At 37.1% G+C, this 25,883-nt stretch overlaps 1 protein-coding gene across 1 annotated transcript in view; it reads right to left on the bottom strand.

Moving 5' to 3' along the window:
* Window positions 1-1,385: 1,385 nt before the first annotated feature.
* pak1 (p21 protein (Cdc42/Rac)-activated kinase 1) overlaps window positions 1,386-25,883 on the bottom strand; it is a 58,341-nt gene continuing 33,843 nt past the window's right edge. Inside the window, exons 3-16 of the mRNA XM_051957572.1 lie at window positions 25,032-25,251; window positions 22,232-22,326; window positions 20,584-20,731; window positions 19,772-19,809; window positions 19,219-19,332; window positions 16,553-16,787; window positions 14,080-14,143; window positions 13,310-13,358; window positions 12,076-12,188; window positions 10,796-10,913; window positions 10,546-10,645; window positions 8,008-8,204; window positions 7,212-7,349; window positions 1,386-3,986 (exon numbers count right to left, since the gene is read on the bottom strand). Coding sequence (XP_051813532.1) covers window positions 3,900-3,986; window positions 7,212-7,349; window positions 8,008-8,204; window positions 10,546-10,645; window positions 10,796-10,913; window positions 12,076-12,188; window positions 13,310-13,358; window positions 14,080-14,143; window positions 16,553-16,787; window positions 19,219-19,332; window positions 19,772-19,809; window positions 20,584-20,731; window positions 22,232-22,326; window positions 25,032-25,224 — 1,689 coding nt within the window. The 5' untranslated portion in view covers window positions 25,225-25,251 and the 3' untranslated portion in view covers window positions 1,386-3,899. The remainder of the gene's footprint in view (window positions 3,987-7,211; window positions 7,350-8,007; window positions 8,205-10,545; window positions 10,646-10,795; window positions 10,914-12,075; window positions 12,189-13,309; window positions 13,359-14,079; window positions 14,144-16,552; window positions 16,788-19,218; window positions 19,333-19,771; window positions 19,810-20,583; window positions 20,732-22,231; window positions 22,327-25,031; window positions 25,252-25,883) is intronic.

Raw genomic sequence — 25,883 nt, 5'->3', positions numbered from 1 at the left:
CCAGAACTTTCTAACTTATATTTCTTTTACAAACTGGCCCCATTAAAATATATTTTAAAAAACAAAGAGTTATTAGCAGCTCCTGGTTGGACTGAACTAATAAACGTCCAATAAACTGTCAGTGGATGAATTTAAAACTGAAGAAAACCTAAAAATATGAAGATTCTCAGGGAAGTTTTAGAGTTTGGAGCATAAAGCAGATTTATGGACATTGACTGAAAGACATCATTAAAACTAATAAAAGTTTACAGAAAAAACACAGTAAAACAAACAAACAAAATAAAGCTAAAGGGTAGCATCAGTAGTGCTCTATGTGGGCTGGACAAACCACCACTGCACTGCTTTATTTATGTTTAAATTAAAAAAAAATTAACCAGATCTTAACAGGATTTAAAATAAATAAAATATTTTTTTAAATAAATTTTACTAACCAGACAAAACTCTAATAAATAAATAAATAAATAAATAAATATAAATAAATAAATATCCTGTTATCTCACTTTTTTAAATTTATGTTACAAACCAGGCTAAATTGTAAAAAAAATAATAAATAAAAATCAATCAATCAATCAATAAAACAACACTAAAAATCCATATTCCAATACATACATAACTTTACACTATTTTTATATTATTTTCAGTGTATTTAAATCAACAAAAATAAAATAAAATGGCATTTTACATATAAGTCTGTATATTAAAGATTGAAAAATAGAAATTATTTGTATTTTATTTTACATATTTTCCATGTTTTGTTTAATTTCAGATAATGATTAAAATAACAAAAAAGAGTATTAATTCACATATTGATTGAAAAAAAACCAACTAATTCCCACACAAACAATCTGATTTACAAATTTGTTCTTTTTACAACGTGTGAGAATAAAATTATGCCATTAAACTGATTTTAAATCAGCTAAAATCACATTTTTCTGCCTTTTCAAAGTCTTTTCCTTTCATTGTGCAACAAAATACAACAAGTTGTTTTTTGTTCCTTAATAACAGTATAAAAAGAATTCATCCCTCTTGGAAATTTTCTCCTTTTAGAGCTTTTCATTGCATCAAGGTTTAATTTAAATTAGATTTTTGGGCAAGAATTTACAAAAATACTTCCCATTTTACATTTTTGTTTAATTACCATTAGTCTGTAGAAATGTGCTTTTACTTTGACATGAAAGAGCCTTTTTTTGTAAACTCTTGTCTAAAAAGCCAAATTAAATTTACCATGATTTAATATTGAAAAGCAATAAAAGCAGAAAACTTCAGGGGGATGTAAATATTTTTATAACCAGTGTGACTGTGAAACAAAAGTGTTTATTTCCTTCTAACAAACAAAAGATTTGTCCAAATTAAAGCAGAAAAAGAAAAAATTCACACACACCAGGTTTTCAGTTTTTGTAGTTCCATTTTTTTAATTTTTTGGAGTTGTTTCAAAAATCAAAATGACTCATAAACAGATAAATTATGGCTCTGAAACACTGAGTGGATGAAGACTTCGTTTGACCTCAGAAACAGCAAACACTGGACCGTACCATTTACAGCAGAACCTGGACCGTACCAAGTCTGAATCCCCCTCTGAGCTGGTCAACAGTCTGTTAATGCAGTAAAATGTTTTTCTAGTTTTTAAAATGCTGCATCCAGTCATTATCAACCACTTTATTCTCTCACCTTCGTTCTTTGAAGACTGAAAACACAAAATCATCTATCAGGGTCTGTTTGTTTTAATGTCCTCGCACCGCCAGCCGGGTGGAGTTTATGTCCTGATGTAGAAATGATGCTGCTAAATGCAAAGTGCAGCAGGTTGAATGGATCAGATCAACACAGATCTCAGTGGAAGAACATCTTCATTGTCACAAAGTCATACATTTGATCATTTTCAGTCCCGATTTTGTGGTTTTTGATCAACAAACTGGTCCAGAACTGTTTTTTTTAAATAACTGCACATGGAGCAGCGTCTTCTTGACTTTTCTGTCAAATGTAAAATGAAAACCACTTTAATTCCAGCTTTGAGTCGGGATTCAGACCAGCAAACACAAACGCAGCAGCACTTCCTGGCAGATTTGACATATTTCTGACTTTTCGTTCAGCTCTTTCTACACCCAGAGTCCAAACCTGTGGCGGCATAAAAATCATAAACATGTGATTTTACTCAATTAGCAGAATCCTCTTCCTGCTGCAGATGTTTGATAATCAATTAATCATTTATTCTGTTTGTTTCTGGGGTTTTATTTCACCATAAACCAACATTTTAAGAACTTTCAAGAAGACGTTTCTTCTGCTTTTTGACCGATTAATCGGTTAACAAACAGATAACAGTGAATAATATCCTCCTTTAGCTGTAAATCCTGCTGAGTGCTTCGAACATCACACTGACACAAACAAAGTCTTGCACCTTAGAAACAGTTTAAGGCCAGAGGTACATCAACGTCACATAAAAATAACAATAAAAAAAACAACTAAAAGCAGAAATCAAAGTGACGGTTTTGAGTAAATGTTCTGGAAATGTCTGAATATTTACATCGCAGGAGGTTTTCTGATTAATCTGAATTCAAACCCGTCTGTTTTTGTTGTTGTTTTTTTGCTGAGAAGAATAAACTTTGTTCCAAAACAAATACTCAAATCTCTACATCCAAATCAGAAAGGAGCAGTGAACTCATGTAGAAAACGTGTAAACAGGAGCTGAAACAGGTTCTTAAAAAACAACAAACCACCGTCATCGTACCATCGGAGCATCTATTTGTGTCATTCTTCTGAAAATAGGATTAAGATCTCTATCTCTCCAAGCATCCTTCACGAATCATCACAGCTCATGTATCATTTTCTTTATCTCTGGACGTACCATAAAAAAACGGCTGCCGACATGCAACATCCTCCCTCCAGTCTCAGGAGCCCAAAGACGAAGCTCCAGAACCACAGATGGACCAGAAGGAAGAAGAACAGCGATATGCAGTTACTGGAATTATTTGATCACATAACAGTCCAGATAAACTTTTGCAGGAACACGAGACGCTGCTAAAAGTCCAACTTTCTGCTACAGTCTTCCAATCAGCTCATCGATTAGGAACCAAGTTCTCATTGGTTGGACAATCTCTGGTGTTACTGTAAGAAGGAGGAAAGATCTACATCTACTTCCAGGATTAATCCATTATTTTTACCAACAGGAGGAACATAACTGTTTTTGCACAACTTTGGACTCATCCAGCCTCATGGTCTGACCTGTTTTCTAGAACTTTTACTCCATCGTGTCCAAACTTGCGTCCATCTGTGGCTCTGAGCACCAGTGTTAACGTTCACGTCCTCACAGCTCAGAGAGCAAACACTGCTGCTGCCAAACTACAGAAGGAAACGCTACAACCAACAGAATCCATACCACAACATTCCCCATCACACACACAACCAGACACAACCAGACACAACCACACACTGAGAAGATGGTTGGTTGTCGTGTTTCAATGTTGGTTTGTTTACAAAAACAAACCAACATTGATTTAAAAATAAAAAAACTCACACTCCCATGAGTCTTTGGGCTCTGGTGAGACCCCCCCCACACACACACACACACAAACACTGGGTTGTTTGATGTCAGCGATGACATCACTGGATCACAGATCAACCGATGACGTCACTCATCCTGACTTCCTGTCTGCCAAAGAGACTTCGATTCTCCACCGGACAGGAAGTCGGGATGAGTGACTTCCTGTCTGGTGGAGAATCAAAGAAGAAGCTTCAGGAGGAAAACTGTCCTTCAGGTGGGGCAATAAGGTCAGAGGTCAGGGGGGTAAAAGAGGCATCGCAGCGAGTTACAAAACACAAGAAGAAGAACTGAAGGACAGATGGAGGAAAGAGGAGGAGGAGGAGGAAGGTCTGAAGGTCTGAAGGTCTGAAGGTCTGAAGGTCTGCTAGCGGTTGTTCTTTGCTGCCTCTTTGGCGGCCAGAATCAGAGGAGTCAGACTGGACAGAGGCTTCGCCATCTTCAGAAACTGATGCTGAGAGAAAAAAGAAGAGAAACAGGAAATAAGGAAGGAAACAGAAAAACTGAAATACTTCAGTCCACTGCACAAAGCAGAAGAAACAAAAAACGACTTTAAAATCACCCAGGAAACATAATAAATTAAGTAAAGTTTATCCTGAATATGTACAATTTTCTTTCTCTATAACTCACGTCTTGAGTAAACGGTGCAAAAAGACAAACCACACTGTAAAAAATCCACAAAATAAATGCTGAAAATCCAGAAAAACATCCAGTAAAAAACCTGGATTAGTGTAATGTTCAAACTGTGATAACCGTGGAAATAACAGCAAATATCTGAGAAATAAGAACATTTAAATACAGTCAAACTGTTTCAAATGACAGTCACACAGAATAAATACCATTTGATATGAATATTATTTACAGTTTTGCCATATTTTTTTAAAATGTTTTATAATCAACATGCTAGTTAATCCTTTTTCATCTGTATTAAAAATATCATTTTTCAGTCTTTAAACTGCACATTTCTTTCAAATCTGGCAAATATCTAAATAAAATATTCTGTATATCATTCTATTCTATTTTATTATTTTTTGCTGGTTTGAATGCAGTAAAATCTGCAATTTTATGAATTATTAAAGAACTTTATTTACAGTTTTTCCTGATTTTTCTTTATTAAGTATACATGCACATTACCATTACATTAACATACAAATTATTATTTTTGGTTGATTTTATTAGGTAATAACTGAATTTAAAATACCATTTTTCAGTCTTTAAATTACACATTTTTTCCTTAAAATACCTCAGCAGGATTTCTCCCGGTTAAAAAAATGTTAATAAATAAATATTTTATTATTTTTTGCTGATTTAAATGCAGTAAAATCTGTAATTTCATGAATAATTAAAGGTTATTTACAGTTTTTCCTGATTTTTCTTTAAAACAGTATACATGTACATTACCATTACATTAACATACAAATGAATATTTTAGTGATTTTACTAGATAATATTTAGATTTAAAAACTATTTTCAGTCTTTAATAAAATACACACTTTGTCTTTAAAATATGTCAAATATCTGTCATTTTTTATATGTTGATATATAAAATTTTCCTTGAATTTATTATTTTTTCTGATTTAAACGCAGTAAAAACTGTAATTTGATGCTCATGCATTGTTAAAGAACATTATATTATTTCTACAGAACAATCTTCACATTTTTTGCAGATTTTTCTCTAACATTTACATGTCCATCAACACTCTTTCCTGTAATTGTACGACAACTGAGAAAATGTAAAATAACAGTAAATTAAAAGAAAAATAACAGCTAAACTGTGAAAACATTTTGATGAATGTAATGCAGAAATGTATCTAAAAACACTGAAGTAGTGTAGTGTCGAGTTTGAAGTAGTTTGGATGAGCGGTTCTTGAAAAACAAAGAGAAAAAGAAAGCAGTGAGGGTTAAAAAATGAACGGATTTTGAAGATTAAAGGTAGAGATGAGGTAAATGTAGGACTGTGTGGATGTTTCATAAACGATTATCTCTGACTGAATCCTTTTCTACACACCAGAATGAAAACGTTTTCAGGAAAAACATCCTGTCAGTCCTGTGATCGTTGGTCTGCCTTCATGTTTAATTCCTCTGCTCGTTTCTGTCGTGGATCACATTTAAAGTAATCTGTGATATTTACTGGGTTCAGAGTCAAAGCTCTCAGTGGAAGCAGCTGTTAAACCTGCAGCAGAACAGGACAGAAGCTTTTTCACTCCTGACTCATCCAGTTACACAACTCCTTCAGGTCCACCTCCACCTCGTCTCCACACCTACACAACCACCGAGAGTCTGGGAGGACGAGGAACTCTGAGGGACTCTGAGGAGCTCTGAGGAGCTCTGAGGGACTCCGAGGGGCTCTGAGGGGCTCTGAGGGGCTCTGACGCAGTGTTTCCCCTCCTATATGACCGACGAGGCGGGCCGCCTCGCTGGTATAGGCCACCGCCTCATTACAATTTTGCCAACATTGCCGCCTCACTGGTCAGCCTTTTCTCGCCATGGCTGAAGACAGCAAGGCACATCCCCATTGGTCGGTAACACACATGACATCCCCCCAGATCGTGTTTCAAATGTTGGTCGTTCCGATTGCCGAACGTTCCTAGCGTCAACATGAAAATTTTATTTAATTTAGTTTTTGGAAATGGCTACAAATACAACAAAATGTGCTCCAAATTGTGTCAGAATGCCCCATTTTGCATCTTGATTTTCAAATTTTTTCACGGGGGGGGGGGGCATGCCTTCGGCCCTTGCCTACACTCCACCACCTAACAGCCATTTCAACCCAGGGGAAACACTGCTGAGGGACTCTGAGGGACTCTGAGGGGCTCTGAGGAACTCTGAGGAACTCTGAGGGGCTCTGAGGAGCTCTGAGGAGCTCTGAGGGGCTCTGAGGAACTCTGAGGGGCTCTGAGGAGCTCTGAGGAACTCTGAGGGGCTCTGAGGAACTCTGAGGAACTCTGAGGAACTCTGAGGAACTCTGAGGGGCTCTGAGGAACTCTGAGGAACTCTGAGGAACTCTGAGGGGCTCTGAGGAACTCTGAGGGGCTCTGAGGAACTCTGAGGAACTCTGAGGAACTCTGAGGAACTCTGAGGGGCTCTGAGGAACTCTGAGGAACTCTGAGGGGCTCTGAGGAACTCTGAGGAACTCTGAGGAACTCTGAGGAACTCTGAGGGGCTCTGAGGAGCTCTGAGGAACTCTGAGGGGCTCTGAGGGGCTCTGAGGGGCTCTGAGGGGCTCTGAGGAACTCTGAGGGGCTCTGAGGGGCTCTGAGGGGCTCTGAGGGGCTCTGAGGAGCTCTGAGGAACTCTGAGGAACTCTGAGGGGCTCTGAGGAGCTCTGAGGAACTCTGAGGAACTCTGAGGGGCTCTGAGGAACTCTGAGGAACTCTGAGGAACTCTGAGGGGCTCTGAGGGGATCTGAGGGGCTCTGAGGGGATCTGAGGGGCTCTGAGGGGCTCTAAGGGGATCTGAGGAACTCTGAGGAGCTCTGCGGCTGCTTCAGGCTGTTTTTCTAGTGTTCTATATGCAGTATTTCTGCTCTTTTCTATGCAGTATTTCTGGTGTTATTGATGCAGTATCTCTGCTGTTTTCTATGCAGTATTTCTGCTGTTTTCTATGCAGTATTTCTGGTGCTATTGATGCAGTATTTCTGTACTTTTCCATGCAGTATTTCAGTATTTGAGCCCCGTACCTGCAGTAACTCCTTGGCTGAGCCTCTCTTCTCCACGTCCATCTCCAGGCAGCGGTTCAGGAAGTCTCTGAATATCGTCGACAGTTTTTCTGGGTTCTGCAGCTCCGGTGTTCCGTTGGTTGCTATGAGATACAGAGCCTGAAACAAACAAACAAACAAACAAACAAACACGTTAACAGCATGTTGGTCTGCAGAGAAACACCTGATCAGAGTCCGAGCGGGTAACAGAAGCTTTACTGTGGCGCCATCCAGTGGTGAAAGAAAGAACTACACAGTAAAGAGGAGATTCACCAATAAAGTTTAATGTTCTGACATGAATATAGAATAAAAACAGCTGATTATAAGGCACTGTAGGATAAGATAAAATAAGAAAAGATCAGAAAAGACAAGGTAAAAAAGACAATTTAAAATATTTTCTGTTGTAAAAGTGTTCAGTCCTTTTTCTCTTGTTTGTGGTCCTGATCTGACTCATGCTAAAAGACAAACTTTTTGTTCATCGTCTTTGTAAACTTCTTCTCTTCCTCCTCCTCCTCCTTCATATATTTCTTTAATTCTATCATTTACAATCCAGACTTTAATACTAATTTCGTTCCGTCTCCTGTGGATACTTGTGCTGGTAAAACAATAAAATATCTTGAACCTTTTTACTGTTTTTATTCTATTTTCCAAACTCTTTTCTTTCAGTCTCTTGCTGCCTGACCTCCACCATGTGCTCCCTCTGGTTGTTTTTAACTTGATTTGCATTAAACAGACGTCTGTGTTGGTGTTTAGCATTTCTTTAACAGGAGCTCCTCACCCTGAGCGGGTTCTCGTTCAGGTACGGCGGTTCTCCTTCCACCATCTCGATGGCCATGATGCCCAGAGACCAGATGTCCACTTTGGGTCCGTACGCCTTCCGGGTCACCACCTCTGGAGCCATCCAGTACGGAGTCCCCACCATGGTGCTGCGTTTGCTCTGCTCTGGAGTGATCTGAGCGCAGAAGCCGAAGTCAGCTGGAACGAGAAGAGGAACAGGATCAGACCGTTAAATCGTCCACCTGAAGTCTGTCAGATTCTGAACAGGTTCTGGTTTGGAGCTTTTATTGGAGCGTTAAAGACAGAAAACCAGCAGCGAGTCTTTAACCCTCCTGTTGTCTTCATTTACCGGCACCAAAAAAACAGGGTTTCCTTGTCTGAAAAAAATCCAAAAATTCTGCAAAAAAATTCCCCAAATTTGTAAAGAAAATTCTTGTAAATATTTTTTTTTAAAATGAGTAAAAATCTTTTTTAAAAATCCTATCTAAAGTGATTACCTATTTATCAGTTCAATTTCTAATATTTTCTTTAAAAAACAGAAACATTTTTAACATTTCTTTTTTCCAACAAAAATATGGTTTCCTTGTCTGAAAAAAAATCCAAAAAGTCAGCAAAAAATTCCCCAAATTTGACGAGAAAATTCTTGTAAATATTTTAAAAAATGACTAAAAATATATTTTTTAAAAATCCTATCTAAAGTGATTTCCTATTTAGCAGTAAAATTTCTAATATTTTCTTTAAAAACATGCACAAACATTCACAATTTGTTGTGGATGTTCTTCAGAAACATTTTTAATTTCTTTTTTTTCCACCAAAAAATGTTCAAAAATTTCCCAAAAATGTTGAAAATGTGGACATCAGAAATTTCACTGTGAAAATATTTTTTCCCCCACATTTTCAAATTAAAACGGATCAATTTTGACCTTCAGGACGACACGAGGGCTAAATTAAACTTTTCAAACACAAAAATCACTTTTCAGCTGCTGCTTTGTCGGAAATTCGATTTAAAAAAACTCCAACAGCAGTCAGTTTTAGTCTTTATAACGTCTAAAAATGTTGATTTAGCCTCAAATCTTCTCCATAACGATGTAAAGATTCACATTCAGAGACATTTTTAGGATGTTTACAACAATATTTCCATGTTTCTGAATCTCGCTAACCTTCCTCCTATCATCGAACTACAACATTAACTCTCTGCTGTCACAATGATGCTGCATTATTACGCTTTATACCTATTTTTTATATCTATTTTCAAGCTACTAAATGCTTGAATTCCCCTCCAGATAAATAACGTATTTATCTATCTGTGTATTCGTCATCAGTCTGTGAAATTCTGACGTCTTGGAGAAGTTTTAGGTGGAGTTTGCTGCATTTTTTCTGCACATTATTGGAAAAAATGACGTTTTAAAGCTCAAGTGGAAGCATTCAAAGCTGGAAAACCATCAGTCCATCAGCTGCAGGCAAACGTCACTGTGTTTTGTAGAATAACAGAGGTTTAAATCTGGTTCACTGGTCGAGATGTGTAAAAAAAAATCAAAGAGAAACTGACGGAGATGGATCAGGAACTAGAAGAATGTTGGAGGTAAAACCAAGAAAAGTCTAAATAAAGCTCCTTATGGTTCAGATATTAAAGAAACGCAGCATTCAGAGGAAGAATTAGTGCCTAAAAAATGAAAGCAACAAACCCCGCAGGTGAGCTTAATGTTTGTGTAGTTACTCTCTCTACCACAAGGGGGCGATACGAGCTTCACCTGCAGGTTTAAGTTTAATGTTGCTGGATGAAAATTCCAGAAAACAAAACTGTAAATCAGTGGTGACCTGAAGACAGGTGACTCTCCAAAATGTTAACAAAATCCTACATGAATTTGCTTGGTTTTCTAATTTTTTTTAAACAAAATACATGTTAGTCCGAGGAAAAACAAAAAACTCGAAAGGCTATAGGGAAAATTCCTGTGAACGGTATATTTTCAATACAATTTTTTCCCCTTTTCTTCTATCGGTTCTTGAACATCTAAGTCTGTAAGATGTATTTGATGGAAACTTGCCTTTCTAAATAAAAAGATAATTAAAAAAAAAAAAGTCACTGGATGAAAATTCCAGAAAACAAAACTGTAACTCAGTGGTGACCTGAAGATAGGCGACTCCAAAATTTTAACTAAATCCTACATGAATCAGTTACTCACATTAACGGAGTCAGTTTAACCCTTAGACGCATCAGAGGATCAAAAGTGACGTCGTTTTCTTCCAATATCTTTGTAATGAAATATTTTTATCAGTTCATATTCAAGCTATTCCTCTCAAAAAACTTTTTGACGTCTTCTTTTTTGTGTGGTTCGTTGGTTCTTGTTTCTTATCCACATCTAGCGCAGACCTAAGGGATGTATCCTTGGTGCTGATAAAAAGGTTTAACCATCCAGTAATAATCAGTGACAGATTGTAAATACAGTCAGTTTGCTGTTTTATCCTGAAAATATGAAACTACGGTTGATAAATCTACAGAGCAGGGAGGTTAAATCCAACAGTGAAGGCTTGAACTGACTGAGTTTGACGGATCCGTCCATCCCCAGCAGGATGTTGTCGCTCTTGATGTCTCGATGGATGACCTGGTTGGAGTGGAGGAACTCCAGCGCCTGCAGACACTGCAAGGAGAACACAGGAAGTTACACCTGAACATAAGACGAACATCAAACTAACACTAAGAACGCCATAAAAACATCTCATGGCTAAAGCTGCAGCAGACACAGAGCGCTTATTTGTTATTTTCTGATCCCAAACTGAGGATTTCTCACCTCTCTGCAGACGGCAGCGATCTGAGCTTCATCCATGCAGGTTTCCGTGACGACGTCAGTCAGAGAGCCTCCAGCCAGATACTCCATCACCACCCAGAGCTCGTCTCCCACCAGGTAGCTGGAAGAAGACAGAAGTATACCGGTGGTCTGCTGGAGACGACTGAGTAAACTGTTCTAATACCAAAACACTTTTAGGTTGAAATTTAACAGAAATGTTGTACAACTACTAACCTTTCTGGCAGTATAATTTTATATTTACTGGTAGTATTCAGTGTTAATTCTTAACATTGTAATATTTTACTGAAGACATTATACTGGAGTGTTAAAGACAGAAAATTGGGTTTAGATTCAACTTTTCAAACACAAGAAAACACTTTTTACCTGCTGCTCTGTTGGAACTTTAATTGTAAAAAGTCATGAAATTCCTTAAAGTGTTCATAACAGGACAGACGGAACATTTCATTCATTCATCTTTAATAGTTTCTGAGATATTGTTGTTCAAACAGCCTCAGATTGGTGAAAGTGATTCAATGGGTAGTTTATTATATATATATATATATATATATATATATATATATATATATATCTTGGAAATTATTTGATTTATCGACTTAAAAGTTCACAAATATCCTTAGAAATATCCGAGTTTTAAACTAATCAGAGACGTTTGAGCAGAAGGAACCTGATGATTTCAGGTTAAACATGTTATCTGACTCAGTTTAACTCCAACTAGAACCTAAAAACACTCATTTGTGTGTTTTATTGTCCTCACTAAGTGACAGCAAACAGCTCAGTGTCCTCACAACGTCAGTAAAACATCCTCACACACACACAGTAAATCAGTGTTTCCATGGCGACCACAGCAGCAGCATCAGAGACTCTGAAGGCAGACAGACAGGTAACTACGGTAACCAGACATCCCATCATGCACAGACGTCTGGGAGGGGAGGGGTTTACCATGGCGACCGGACTGAACTGGATAACCTCCAGTGGTGGTTTCCTCAGAGACCTGCAAACATCTGAGCTGCTCCACGCCTTTATTTACACTTTAAAACCATTTAGAGAACAGAAATAAACAAAAATAAACATCAGACTGAGCTCATTTCACAACAGAACGATCTCAGCTGAGTGTGAAGAAGCCAAAGCTAAAAATAATCCTAAAGTTTTAAAGCTGCACGAAGCTTTGATCTGGAAACTTTACCGGAAGACTGAGAAGTCCTGCAGCACTCGAACGCAGCGTTAAAACAGGATGAGAGGTGTTCCCACTCAGTGAGTCTCACCTGTCCAGATAGTTGACGATGTTGGGGTTCTTGTTTTCCCTCATCACCAGGATCTCGTTGATGATCAGTTCCTTCTTGGGCTGCTGCTGCAGGTTCATCTGTTTTATGGCGACCTGAGAGGAAAGAGACGGAACAGAACGAAGCACAGACGGGTTTATGAAGGAATAAAAGAGGAGAAAAGGAGAAGATCAGCAGACAGACACTCAGAAAAGGCGTGAGGAGGAGAAATGCTGTAAATCCGAGGTGGTAAAATGTTCTCAGCAGCTAACGGACATTAAACTGTGAATAATCCTCAGCAGGATTAAAGTGACGGACGAGTTGAGCTGCTTTAAATGAACCTGAAGTCTCAGTCAATGAAACCAGTTAAATCCAGTTAGAGCCTCATATCAGCTCCAGTCTGCTTCACTCTTTTTGACCTGATTAAAGAACGGATGAATTTTATTTAAGCTTCTGGTTCAGACTTCAACATCGAGTATCTTCCTTTACTGGTTCTTTAGCTCCAGTTTGATTCCTCCTTAAATCTGCAGTTTAAAGCCTGGTAAATTAATTTCAATTTATTTTAGCATGCAGAACAGTGCCTCTTTCACTGTGTGGTAGCATCATTGTGGTTTTCATAACCAGTAACTCCTGACATTTGATCAAAAGAAACCACTGCTTGGATGTTGAGAATGAATGAAAAACTGTGTCTTTCTGTTGGATTTTAGCTCTTAGCTGCAGATTTTAACAGCTGTCTGTTAAATCATTTTATCGTTTCATCATTTTTCCAGATTTAAGTCTCTGATAGTTTGATTTCCACAACTTTTTAAGAGTAATATCAACTTTAATGTGATTTAAACTAGTCCAGAACATAGACTAGCTGGTGTTTTAACAAGTCTCACAATACACAATGTGTTATCTAGTTGTTGCTAGCTAATGTTAGCATGCTAATGTGTTTCTACATGTAGAATAAATCTGTTCAGTGTTGTTGTTTTCCATTTTACCATCTGTGTATATTCTGAATATCGACATATGGAAGAAATTGCAGAATATCAACAACATCTGTGTAAATTTCTATATATTTTTTACAGATTTAATTATAATTTGCACTATAATCCATTTTGCAACACAACAACTTTGCCTGCTGTAGGATTAATTAATTCTTATTTTGTGTTATTATTTAGTTCTAAGCATTGTGTCTATTGCAGAGAAACATAGGAAGAAATAGTAAACCATAAGGCAGATTATTTAAACTCACCTCTTGTCCTGTAGCTACGTCGATCGCTGTATAAACGGTTCCAGACGCCCTGAAAGGAAACAGCATCAGTTCAACATCTGCAGCAGGTTTCCATTTCTACAAAAAAAATCTTGCGGTAATAACATTAAAGTTTGCAGGTTTCACGTCTTTTAGTCACAAAAATAAGAAGTTTTCTTCAAAATAATGAAGCAGCAGAATCCAAATAGACAGAACTTTGGTCATATTAGTTCAAGTAAAAAAAACTTTGAATGTTGCTGTGTTCAACATAAACCTGCATCCATATAAATAACCTTTGTTCTGGTAATAAGGTTTTTTCTTGATAGCTAAATTCTCAGAGCTCCTGAAAAAGACTTTAGCCAACAGTTAAAAGTTGACAAAACTGGGAAATTGGACCATCTTCTTTCTCTCAGTTTTATTCATTGTTTATCTCAGTTTTATTCCTTCTTTATCTTGGCTTTATTCTTTCTTTCTTGTTTATGTCTTCTTTCTCTCAGCTTTATTCCCTCTTTCTCTCAGCTTTATTCCCTCTTTCTCTCTGGGTTATTCCTTCTTCTCTCTGGGTTATTCCCTCTTTCTCTCTGGGTTATCCCTTCTTCTCTCTGGGTTATTCCTCCTTCTCTCTGGGTTATTCCTCCTTTCTCTCAGTTTTATTCCTTCTTTCCATTGATTTTATTCCTTCTTTCTCTCGGTGTTATTCCTTTTTCCTCTCAGTTTTGTGAGTTTATGTCGGATTTGAGATGTGATGAAATTAAACCAGATGTGTTTCTCACCCCTGTCCGATCTTCTCAAAGCGAGTATATTTCTTCTTGGGATCTCCGACGCTTACAATCGTCCCTGAGTTAAAAGACAGAAAAGGATCAAACATCAGTGATTTATTCCAGATTAACTGGATCTGATCAGGAAGTTTCATCACAAAGTAAATGAGGCCCTTCGATGCTGCTGGAAGGTTCATTTCACTGTAACTCAGTCTGGATGAATAGAAAAAAGATTTCTATTCATCCGGAATCTACTCTAAGTTCATCACACTCAGGTCAATGCAGCATGCCGACTAGGAGGAAGAAAAGATGGAATAAAACCAGAAAGAAGGAATAAAACTGAGAGAAAAGATGGAATGAAACCAGAAAGAATGAATAAAACAGAAAGAAAAGGTGGAATGAAACCAGAAAGGAATAAAACCAAGAGAAAAGATGGAATAAAATCAGAAAGGAATAAAACCAAGAGAAAAGATGGAATAAAACCAGAAAGGAATAAAACCTAAGATGGAATAAAACTGAAAAAAAGAATAAAACTAGAAAAGAATAAAACCAAGAGAAAATATGGAATAAAATCAGAAGGAAGGAAAAACAAAGGAAAGAAGGAATAAAACTAAGAGAAAAAAGGAATAAAACTGAGAGAAAGAAGGAATAAAACCAAGAGAAGGAAGGAAAAAATTAAAATACGGGGAAAACCAAAACAAAGAATTAATAAAACTGAGAGAAAAGAAGGAAAAAATGAGCAAAAAGACAGAAAAACAGTGTGAAAGAAGGAATAAAACCCAGAGGGAAAGAAGGAATAAAACTGAGAAAGAACAAATAAAATTGAGAGAAAGAAGGAATAAAACCGAGAAAAAGAAGGAACAATACCAAGACAACGAAGGAATAAGAAGAGAAAAAGAATGAATAAAAACGAAAGAAAGATGGAATAGAACTGAGAGAAAGAAAGAATAATAGATAAAAGAAATAAAACTGAGAAAAAAGGAATAAACTGAGAAAGAAGGAATAAAACTCAGAGGAAAAAACAAAAAACTGGCAGAAAAAATGTAAATAAGAAAGAAAGAAAGAAAGAAAGAAAGAAAGAAAGAAAGAATCTCTGTAATCAGTCCGTTAATCCACATCAGGAGTAAAGAGATTAAAAGACAAAACTTGAGTCGCTATGAAACCTCAGAGACGATGGACAGAGAGGACGACCAATCAGACGTGAGGATTGGACAGAGGGGGCGGGGCAGAGTGGATATCTGTCAATCAAGACAGACAGGAAGTAGCCTGATCTTACCAGCAGATGGAGACCTGAGCACATCTGGACGGGCGACGGCATGATTCAGAAAATATACAGGCTTTTATTCACACGGTGCACATTATTACAATGACATAGGTGCTTTTATTTTGAAGGGGGACAGGAAAATGTAAAAAAGACAGTTTTAAGTCAAGATAATTTGATTTAACGAGCACAACTTGAAGAGATTTAAAGGTTTCATGCGACACCAGTGTCTGAGGAAGTGAAAGTCTTGTGTTTGTTGGCTTTGCTCCTGCTCTCTGGGCTCATATTAACTACATTTAATACAGTTTATTTCACAATAAAGCTGCTGTCATTTGAATATTTTTATGCTTCTGTTGGTAATAATGGAATAATGTTGGTAATGGAAATACGATGAAAACAGTCTGTTAAGAGAAGAAGCTGGTTTGAAGGTTAAACTAAAACTCAATAAATGTCCACTGATTACTGTAAAAGCTTTTATTGTGGAAGGTTTTAGCCACTCATCTCTGCATTAGCATTAAGTTTAAGGTTATTTTGCATTAAAAAGACAAATAAAACTCTAACAGCTTCTCCATTCCTTTACCAAATGAACATTCACACCCTAATATCTATATATTTCTATCATATATTATCATAGTCAATCTCATATTTCCGTTTTTTTTCTATCATTTTCTCTATTGAGGTTAGTTTTTGTCTCCCGTCTGCTGTGTTTTCAGGACCCTGATGCTGTTCTACCTGCTGCAGAATGAGGCCAGAGACTCCACAAGCTAATTTTAGCCAGATTTGACAGCTTGTTTCATGGATTTATGTGAACTCACAGCTCCTCACAGATTATTTTAGGGGGCGGTGATGATGTCAGCAAACAAAACAACCACATTTTACTGGGATTTATGACTCCAGGCTTCCATTATAATGTTTTTTTTTACAGTATATGATACAGTATACTTTAAAACAAAGTTTTAAGCCAATCAGAGATGGAGGAGCAGAAGGAAGCTGACGATTTAAAGCAGAGAAACCCTTTTATCGGCCTTCTAAATTGAAAAAATCAGATTGTAATATGTCTAAAATATGATTCAAAATCAACTTTTTGCTTGAACTAAGTGGCGTCCATAAACTTCTTCTGTTTCTTCATTGTATATTTAAACTGCTCTAAAATGTTGTTGATCTGATTTAAAGTCACGTTTTCGGCGTATAAATGCGATAAAAACGGGTCAGACGACAAAAACTCACGTAGTTTCTCCAGAATCTCTTCGTCCGACATCTTCTTCTTCCTGGATTTGTCCTGTGGGCGGGGCAGAGAGGGGCCGGGGGCGGGGCTCGCACTGGGGGGGCTGCTGGGGGCTCCGTCCACCGGGGGGACGGGGCTTACGGCGGCAGCAGCGGCGGTTGGCACGGCAATGGGCGAGGTGGCAGCATCTTTGGTGGGAGGAGGAGGGAGGGGCTCGATGACGGAGCGAGTGTAGATCTGAAAATAATAAGAAATAAATGATCCGATTAAAACCGGATTAAATTAGGATTTTATAAAATCTGAGGAAAAATACATGAGGACAAACTGAGATGAAGGAATAAAACCAAGAGAAAGAAGGAGTAAAACGGAGAGGAAAAAAGTGAGGGAAAAAGAGAAAGGAGCAAAACTGAGAGAAATGAGGAATAAAACTGAAAGAAAAAGAAAAAAACTGAAAGGAAAAAAGGAATAAAACCGAGGAAAAAAGGAATAAAACAGAGAAATGAGAAATAAAATTGAAAGAAAAAAGAAAAAACTGAAAGGAAAAAAGGCATAAAACTGAGAGGAAAAAAGGAATAAATTGAGAGAAATGAGGAATAAAATTGAAAGAAAAAAGAAAAAACTGAAGGGAAAAAAGGAATAAAACTGAGAGGAAAAAAGGAATAAAACTGAGAGGAAAAAAAGGAATAAAACCAAGAGAAAGAAGGAGTAAAACTGAGAGGAAAAAAGTGAGAAAAAGAGAAAGAAGAAATAAAACTGAGAGAAATGAGAAATAAAATTGAAAGAAAAAAGAAAAAACTGAAAGGAAAAAAGGAGTAAAACTGAGGAAAAAAGGAATAAAACTGAGAGAAATGAGGAATAAAACTGAAAGAAAAAACTGAAAGGAAAAAGGAATAAAACTGAGAGGAAAAAAGGAGTTAAACAAAGGAAAAAAGGAATAAAACTGAGAGATATGAGGAATAAAACTGAAAGAAAAAACTGAAAGGAAAAAGGAATAAAACAGAGGAAAAAAGGAGTAAAACTGAGAGGAAAAAGGAATAAAACTGAGAGGAAAAAAGAATAAAACTGAGAGGAAAAAATGAATAAAACTGAGAGAAATGAGGAATATAATTGAAAGAAAAAAGAAAAAAATGAAAGGAAAAAAGGAATAAAACTGAGATAAAGAAGGCATAAAACAAAAAAGGGAATAAAACAAAGATAATGAAGGAATAAAACTGTGAAAGACGGAATAAAACTGAAATAAAACAACTGGAAAAACTGAGAGATTGAGCAAGTTTGGCCACAAACACTAAAATATTGGCGAAAATCTGACCTGAGTTGTGAAGTTTTAGCCTCATATATGAAAACAGATTATATAAAAATAAAAATCTGCTTTAATTCTGGTGTAACTAGACGTTTATTTTCTGTCTGTAAATTTGAGGTAAAAACTTTAAAGTAGAATCTGTCTGTGGTTTGGGCTGAACAAACTGAGAATAAACTAATAAACGAGTCTCTAACTGCAGTAAAACTAACGAGCTGCTCAGAACACAGCAGAGAGTCGTCACCGTGGAAACAGCCTGACGACCGCCAACCGGTCTGGAGCAGCAACGATGTGAGAGGAAATAAACAAATAAACAAATACAGCAGGGAGAGAGTTTACCGTAAAAATACAGTTTAGATTTATAGTGAAAGTCTCATTGTTTATGAAGTGTTTTATCTCTTATTTGGGGACAGAGTAATTAGTTTATTAATTGATTTGCTGCTCCAGAAATAATTATTGGTCCCATAATCTATAAATTATTTGGTAATTTTCCAGGCAGAACCACTAAACTGAACCTGTACTTATAATAAACTTATTATATTTGACATTTAAAGACGCTGTTTGTGCATCTTCTCTGACAAATAATTAAACACACATGAGAAAAAAAATTAGCATAAATTACAAAACTTTTACAAAAATGTTTGCTTAACTGTCAAATGAGGAAAAACAGAGGAAAAAAAGAAAAAACTGAGAGAAAAATTAGGAAAAAATAAGTGGAAAAGAAGGGAACAAATTTGAAAAATTTGAAAAATTGAGGAAAAAGGAAAAATGAGAGGAAAAAAAGAAGAAAAACTGAGAGAAAATAAAAACACTGAAAGAAGACAGGACAAACTGAGAAAAATGAAACATTTAGAGAAAAATGGGAAAAATTAGTGAAAAAGGGGAAAAAGTAAGAGAAAAGAAGGAAAAATTGAGAGAAAATCGGAATGATTACAGAAAAAAGAAGGACATAAGAGAGAAAAAAAATGTATAACTAAAAGGAAAAAAGGAAAAAATGAGAGAAACATTAAATATAAATAAAAATAATAAACAAATTAAATAGATATGAGATCATGAATCAGGAAGCAAAAATGTTTACTCAGATGTCTCTAACTTGACTGATTTTTTTATACTAAATATGGATATTTATAAATATATTTGTGATATTTTAGCTCAGTATGTAAAATATAGAAATAATTACCTGCTCTCTGAACCTCACCTGGGACCGACCAGTGTTTTTTGGGTTTAAATATGATGAAAGAAGCTTTTTAACATCTGATTTCTGACGTCAAACTGAGGATCTAACAACACGTTTCTCTGCATTTACTGAAAATCTGATCCTTTAATACAATAAACGAACCGGATAAAATGAAGAAACAAACGTGTTCTCACTGATTTGGTGTGTTCTGGTCGGGGGGCGATCACCGGCGGCGGCTCGGCCTCGTCTTCGTCCTCGTCCTCGGATACGGTTGCTATGGCGGGCGTCTCCGACACGGCCTTGGAGCTCTGCGTGATGTCACAGGAGTCTGAGTGACATCATCATCCTCACTTCCTGTTTACTGCTTCATTGAGTAAACAAAGTTCTACAGCTCTTCTTCTCTGAGTTCAACCTCTGTCCATCTACACTTCTACTTCCTCCTTTCTGTCTCTTCATGTCTGTTTTATGATTCCTCAACTACCCATCATGCATCCCTCCACTCTTCTTCTTCACTGAAAAAGGTAAAAGGGGTAAAAGATGCTGATTCACAAAGCAGAGAGGAAAGAAATCAGCTCATATGAGCCCTGATGAACTGAATTATCAGCTTGATTCTCTCTCCAAAAATACGACTGCAGCAGCTTCCAAACTGCACCTTTTTCAGCGTTAGTCATTATTTTACTTTATGGAAGGTTGATCCTATTTGACCGACTGAAAATAAAGAAAAGCAAACAGTTCTGTCCGTCTTACCGTCGTGGTGGAGGAGCTGAAGGCGTCGGCACTTTTATCTGCAAGGGGAAAAGAAAACCCACAAAAAATGAGGAATAAAAAACAGAAAAAAAAACAAAGCAGCGAAAGAGAGTGTGTTTATTACTGTTTATGTTGTGGAGGGATAAATCTAAACACATTTAATCATCAGCAACTTGAGCATGATTCAGAAAATACACAGGCTTTTATCGACACGGTGCAGATTAGTACAATGAAACAGGTGCTTTTATTTTGAAGGAGGAAGCGATGCAACAGAAATCAGCGTCCGACCGGGAGCGCGGAACACGGACGGACATCAACGCTGCATCGTGCATGTATTATGTATGCACGCTGCAGCACGGATGTCCGTCCGTGTTCCACGCTCCGGTCGGACGCTCCGGTCGGACGCTGATTTCTGTTGCATTGCGCGCTCACTTCCGCTTTTGATGACGTATCGTGCTCAGACGATTAGTCGACGCTTCGTTAGCTGCAGCCCTAGCTGTTCAAACATTTTCCTGATGTTTTTACATGAAGACAACTAAAGAAACAGCTGATCAATGGTGTTAGTAATGATGAATTAATTTTCTTTCTGAAAAACTTTTAAAAAACGCCTCAGGGCAGCATAAAAAGCTTTAACTGAGTTCAACTTGAGTCTCTTACATTTCTCTCGCAGTGTCTCAAAATGTGAATAAAGACAGTAAGGATTATGGAGATTTGCCTCCGTTCAGCGTTAAATTGAAGCATGTAACTCCTTACATGTAAGCATGAAGGTCAGTTACTGTTGGGCTTAAAGTCTGACTGAAGCCGCTACAAACCTGTGAAGCTCATGTATTTCTGGCTGTTGGTCGTTTCCTTCGAGTCGTAGAACTTCAAGACGTCGAGGACGGCCTGAGGATTCTTCTTTTGCTCCAGTTTGGTGATGTTGGACGTCTGCAGGAGTCGAGCCCACTGCTCCGGCATCCCCTAAAAACACACAAAAACCCATTTATTATCACCTGACTCACGTTTTCTATGTGCGCTGGTTGTTCTTTTAGAAAACACTTACATGATGATTCTATTTATTTTCAATTTACTCATGTATTTACACAAGTGCTGTGATTTTTAAGTCATTTATTTGGTGAATTTTAATCTTTGGATGACGTAAATTCCAGTAATTTTCAGAAAATACACACAAGATCTTATTTACTATCATTTTATTCATCTATTTCTACATGTACTGTGTATTTTTAAGTCATTTATGAGGTAATTTTTTATCTTTTTGTGACGTAAATACACACGAATCTCCATTAAATATCATTTTATTCTTATATTTATACATGTACTGTGGTTTTTCACTAATTTATAAGGGGAATTTGAATCTTTTTATGATATAAAGTCGAGCAGTTTTTGGAAAACACACACAAAATTACATTTATTATCCCTTTATTCATCTATTTCTACATTTAATGTGGTCTTTAACCCATTTATGAGGTGACATTTCATTTTATCTGATTTTATTTTATCTGATTTTATTTTCCCGGTATGTTCTATTGTTGCTTTCTTTAAATCTGCTTTTATTTCTTATTTTAATGTTTGTTTTTAACTGGAAAGCACTTTGATCACCATGAGTGTTTTTGATCGATTTGATTTTGATTTATGAGGTGAATTTGCCTCTTTTTATAATGTAAAGTCCTTTAACTTTCAGAAATCACACACATAATTCCATTTATTATCATTTTATTCATGTGTTTCTACAGTTACTCTGGCTTTTAACCCATTTATGAGGGGAATGTGCATCTTTTTATGACATAAAGTTCAGTAACTTTCAGAAAACACAAACATAATTTCATTTATTATCATTTTATTCGTGTGTTTCCACATTTACTCTGGTTTTTAACTCATTTATATGACAAATCTGAATCTTTTTCTGATGCAAAGTCCTGTATCTTTTATAAAACTCCACACTGAATCATTCTTTCTCGTCCTAAAGAGTCCTAACGAGCCGTCTGGTCATATTTGTGCTTCGGGCTCAGAACTGGGTCACATCTTGTTTTCCAGCTCAGACTGTCAGGTCACTTCATCACTTCATCACTTCCTCCTGCTCCTGTCTGATCTCTGCTTCCCGTTAAAGCATCTACGGGCTCCGTTTTCCTCTCAGGTTTGTTGGTTTGTGTTTATCTTTGTGTAGATGTTTGTGTTGTCCCGGATCACAGGAGCAGAATCAGCTCACGGTTAAACCAGCAGCTAAAGAGCTCGGTCAGGCGGATCAGGAGAGCCGCAGAAACAAGGCGTCTTTGTCTGACGGGATTATTTAAAAAGATTCATCTGCCAAGTGTGTGTCTCTGAGTGTGTACCTGAACACACACTGGCACGCAACAATGAACACGAGTCCTTGGCTGAGCAATTAAAGGCTGAAGTAGACGCACAAACACACAACGCCAGATTCAGGAGTGTTAGCGCACACAACGGACACACAGCACTCACAGTAAACTCTCCGGTGACGGCGTCGAAGCCCACATGGATGGTGTGCTCAAAGTCAGACGGCAGAGAAATCTCTGGACGCTCCTTCTTCTTGTAGGCTGAAACACAACAAACAGACAAATCAGTGAAGCTCTACTTTCACATCATTAAGATCAGATGAACTTTGTTTGCTTGTCTTCCAGAAGTTACTGAACTTTAAATCATAATAAGATGCAAATTGACCTCATAAATGACTTAAAAACTACAGTAAATGTAGAAACACATGAATAAAGTGGTAATAAATGAAATCGTGTATGTGTTTTACTGCAAGTTACTGGAATTAAGTCATAAAAAGATTAAAACTTCCCTTACAAACTAGTTAGAGACACAGTAAACGTAGAAATAGATGAAGAAAATGATAATAAATGGAACTGTGTGTGTGTGTGTGTTTTCATAAAAAGATGCAACTTTGTCTTGAAATGGAGTTAAAAACACACAGTAAATGTAGAAATACATGAATAACCTGATTATAAATGGGAGTTTGTGTAGCGTTTCCTTAAAGTTACTGGACTTTAAATCATAAAAAGATTAAAAAATGCCCCATAAATGGGTTAAAAACATACGGTAAATGTACAAATACATAAATAAAGTGGAAATAAATGGAATTATGTGTGTGTTTTCTCAGTTATTGGGGTTTACGTCATAAAAAGATTAAGCTTTGCCTCATAAATTAGTTTAAAAAACCACAGTAAATACACAAATACATAAATAAAGCGATAATACATTGAATTATGTGTGTTTTTCAAAAGTTACTGGACTTTATGTCATAAAAAGATGCAAATTTACCTCATAATTGAGTTAAAAACACACAGTAAATGTAGAAATAATAAAGTAATAATAAATGGAATTGTGTGTTTTTTAAAGTTACTGGACTTTACATCACAAAAAGATAAAAACTGGCCTCATAAATGGGTTAAAAACTACAATAAATGCAGAGACACATGAATAAAGTGATAATAAATGTAATTCTGTGTGTGTTTCCTTAAAGTTACTGGACTGTACAACATAAAAAGATGAAAGTTTCTCTTATAAATGACTTAAAAACACACAGCAAGTGTAGACATACTCAAGTAAAGTGATATAAATGGAATTTTGTGTGTTTTTTTCCAAAAGTTACTGAACTTTACAACATAAAAACATGCAAATGTATCTTAGAAATGGGGTAAAAACACACAGTAAATGTAGAAATAGATGAATAAAGTGACAATAAATGAAACTGTATGTGTGTTTTCCAAAGGTTACTGGACTTTACATAATAAAAAGACACAAATTTAGCTCGTAATTTGGCTGAAAACACAACACACGTAGAAATACATGAATAAAATGATCATAAATGGAACTGTGTGTTTGTTTTCCAAAGGTCACTGGACTGTACGTATGTCATAAAAAGATGCAATTTTATCTTAAAATTGAGCTACAAACACATGGTAAATGTAGACATACGTGAATAAAGTGATTATAAATGTGATTTTGTGTTTGTTTACCAAAAGTTACTGGACTTTACAACATAAATACACTAAAATTTTCCTCATCCAGTTGCTAGCTTTAAGTGTCCTTCAGTCCATCCTGGTGTTCTTTTAGCAATTATGGTCCCATTTTGAAGATAATTCATAAATAAAGCAGGACATCATTTCACTGCTATCAACTAATGGGAACGACCAGTTTAAGTCTTTGGTTGGTTGGAGGTCATTAACCATCATGAAGTCTCGGTCATGGTGCCCCACTGCTAGCCAGACTCACTTTGACACTTTCTGACACCAACATCCATCTCCAGCCTCATCAGTTAACAGTTTTATTTCTTTAAATAATCAGCTACCAATTAACCATAACAGTCCTAACAGACGTTAATGAGAAACACCTTTTAACTCTGAGTTTTTGGTGTTCTTCTAGCAAACTGCGGTGCTATTTCGGGTAAATTAGAAGATCATTTATAAATACAGCAGGTTATGTTTAAGGGCAGGGCTGCTGTAGAGGCGTATTTACAGCTAAATACTGTATAATTAAACCTCTACTAACCACTGAGGCTTCCTCGCTTCGGTTTCTTCACAGAACAAAGGTTTCCTGCCTCCTGTGAGATGATTTCTGCTGCAGCGTCGACACAATGACGTTACTCTGTGCCGAGGAGGTTTAAAATCTGCTCGGCGAGTATCGATCGAGTCGCGTCTGATCATAAAAACAGGATTTCTTCAACGGTTTCTCAGTCACTGATGTGATTTTTTTAATCAAACCTGGAGAGACGACGGACACTGGAGGGTTCAGTAAAGGGACGTTTTCATTTTATCCTTCATTTGGTTCACGTTTCTTTTAAATTCTGAAGAGTAATATCACTCAGAAGGACCAGATTTATGGTTCTGAAGGCCTAATAATGTGACCAAAGTCCACCAGATTAAACTCCTTTGAAGCAATAAAAGGTTATTTATTGAGCTCCGTTCTGCTAATCTGATACACAGTTAATAGCAACCTGGAAATAAACAGAGAAATCACAACATTTACCACAAAACTATGATGAAATCTGGCTTAAGATGGACAGGAAGTGATGTCAGTCACCTGATTTGCTCATTTTCATGTCAATATATTTCATTTTGGTTGATGGCTATGACTGGTATTTATAGTGTAAGTGACAATTTTGTGGTATTTTCTAAGATTCACAAGCGTCATGGTACTTGTGTCCAAACTTATGGCCATGGCTGTAAGATAAATTATTTTCCATGAATCCAAACACATTCCTGCGTGTTTCTTGTTGAATTAAGGAGACCAAACTCACTCTTGTCTCCTCCTCCTGTCAGGATGAAGCGGATCGACCGGTCCTTCTTCTTCTTGTCCTCCGGGTTTGGTGGGAGGGGCTTAGAGCCGTGGTTCAGGGGGGCGGGGTCTTTGTTGCAGGAGCCAATCATGGTGCTGGTGTTCCTCATGGGTGGAGCTGGAGGTTTGTCCTCGACCTCCCCATTATCAGACATCTTCAGATAGGTTGCAGCCGGACGCTCCTGCAGGAGACGACCAATCAGAGAGCAGGAGGGTGAGACACGACCAATCAGAGAGCAGGAAGGTGAGACATGACCAATCAGAGAACAGGAGGGTGAGACACGACCAATGAGAGAGCAGGAGGGTGAGACACGACCAATCAGAGAGCAGGAGGCTGAGAAACGACCAATCAGAGAGCAGGAAGATGAGAAGCAACCAACTAGAGAGCAGGAAGATGAGAAACAACCAACTAGAGAGCAGGAAGATGAGAAACAACCAATGAGAGAGCACGAAGATGAGAAACAACCAATGAGAGAGCAGGAAGATGAGAAACAACCAATGAGAGAGCACGAAGATGAGAAACAACCAATGAGAGAGCAGGAAGATGAGAAACAACCAATGAGAGAGCACGAAGATGAGAAACAACCAACTAGAGAGCAGGAAGATGAGAAACAACCAATGAGAGAGCACGAAGATGAGAAACAACCAATGAGAGAGCAGGAAGATGAGAAACAACCAACTAGAGAGCAGGAAGATGAGAAACAACCAATGAGAGAGCACGAAGATGAGAAACAACCAATGAGAGAGCACGAAGATGAGAAACAACCAACTAGAGAGCAGGAAGATGAGAAACAACCAATGAGAGAGCACGAAG

Source organism: Acanthochromis polyacanthus, chromosome 13 (assembly GCF_021347895.1).
Source record: "Acanthochromis polyacanthus isolate Apoly-LR-REF ecotype Palm Island chromosome 13, KAUST_Apoly_ChrSc, whole genome shotgun sequence".
In the NCBI taxonomy this organism is placed as follows: domain Eukaryota; kingdom Metazoa; phylum Chordata; class Actinopteri; family Pomacentridae; genus Acanthochromis; species Acanthochromis polyacanthus.
This window is presented reverse-complemented; position numbering and strand designations above follow the sequence as displayed.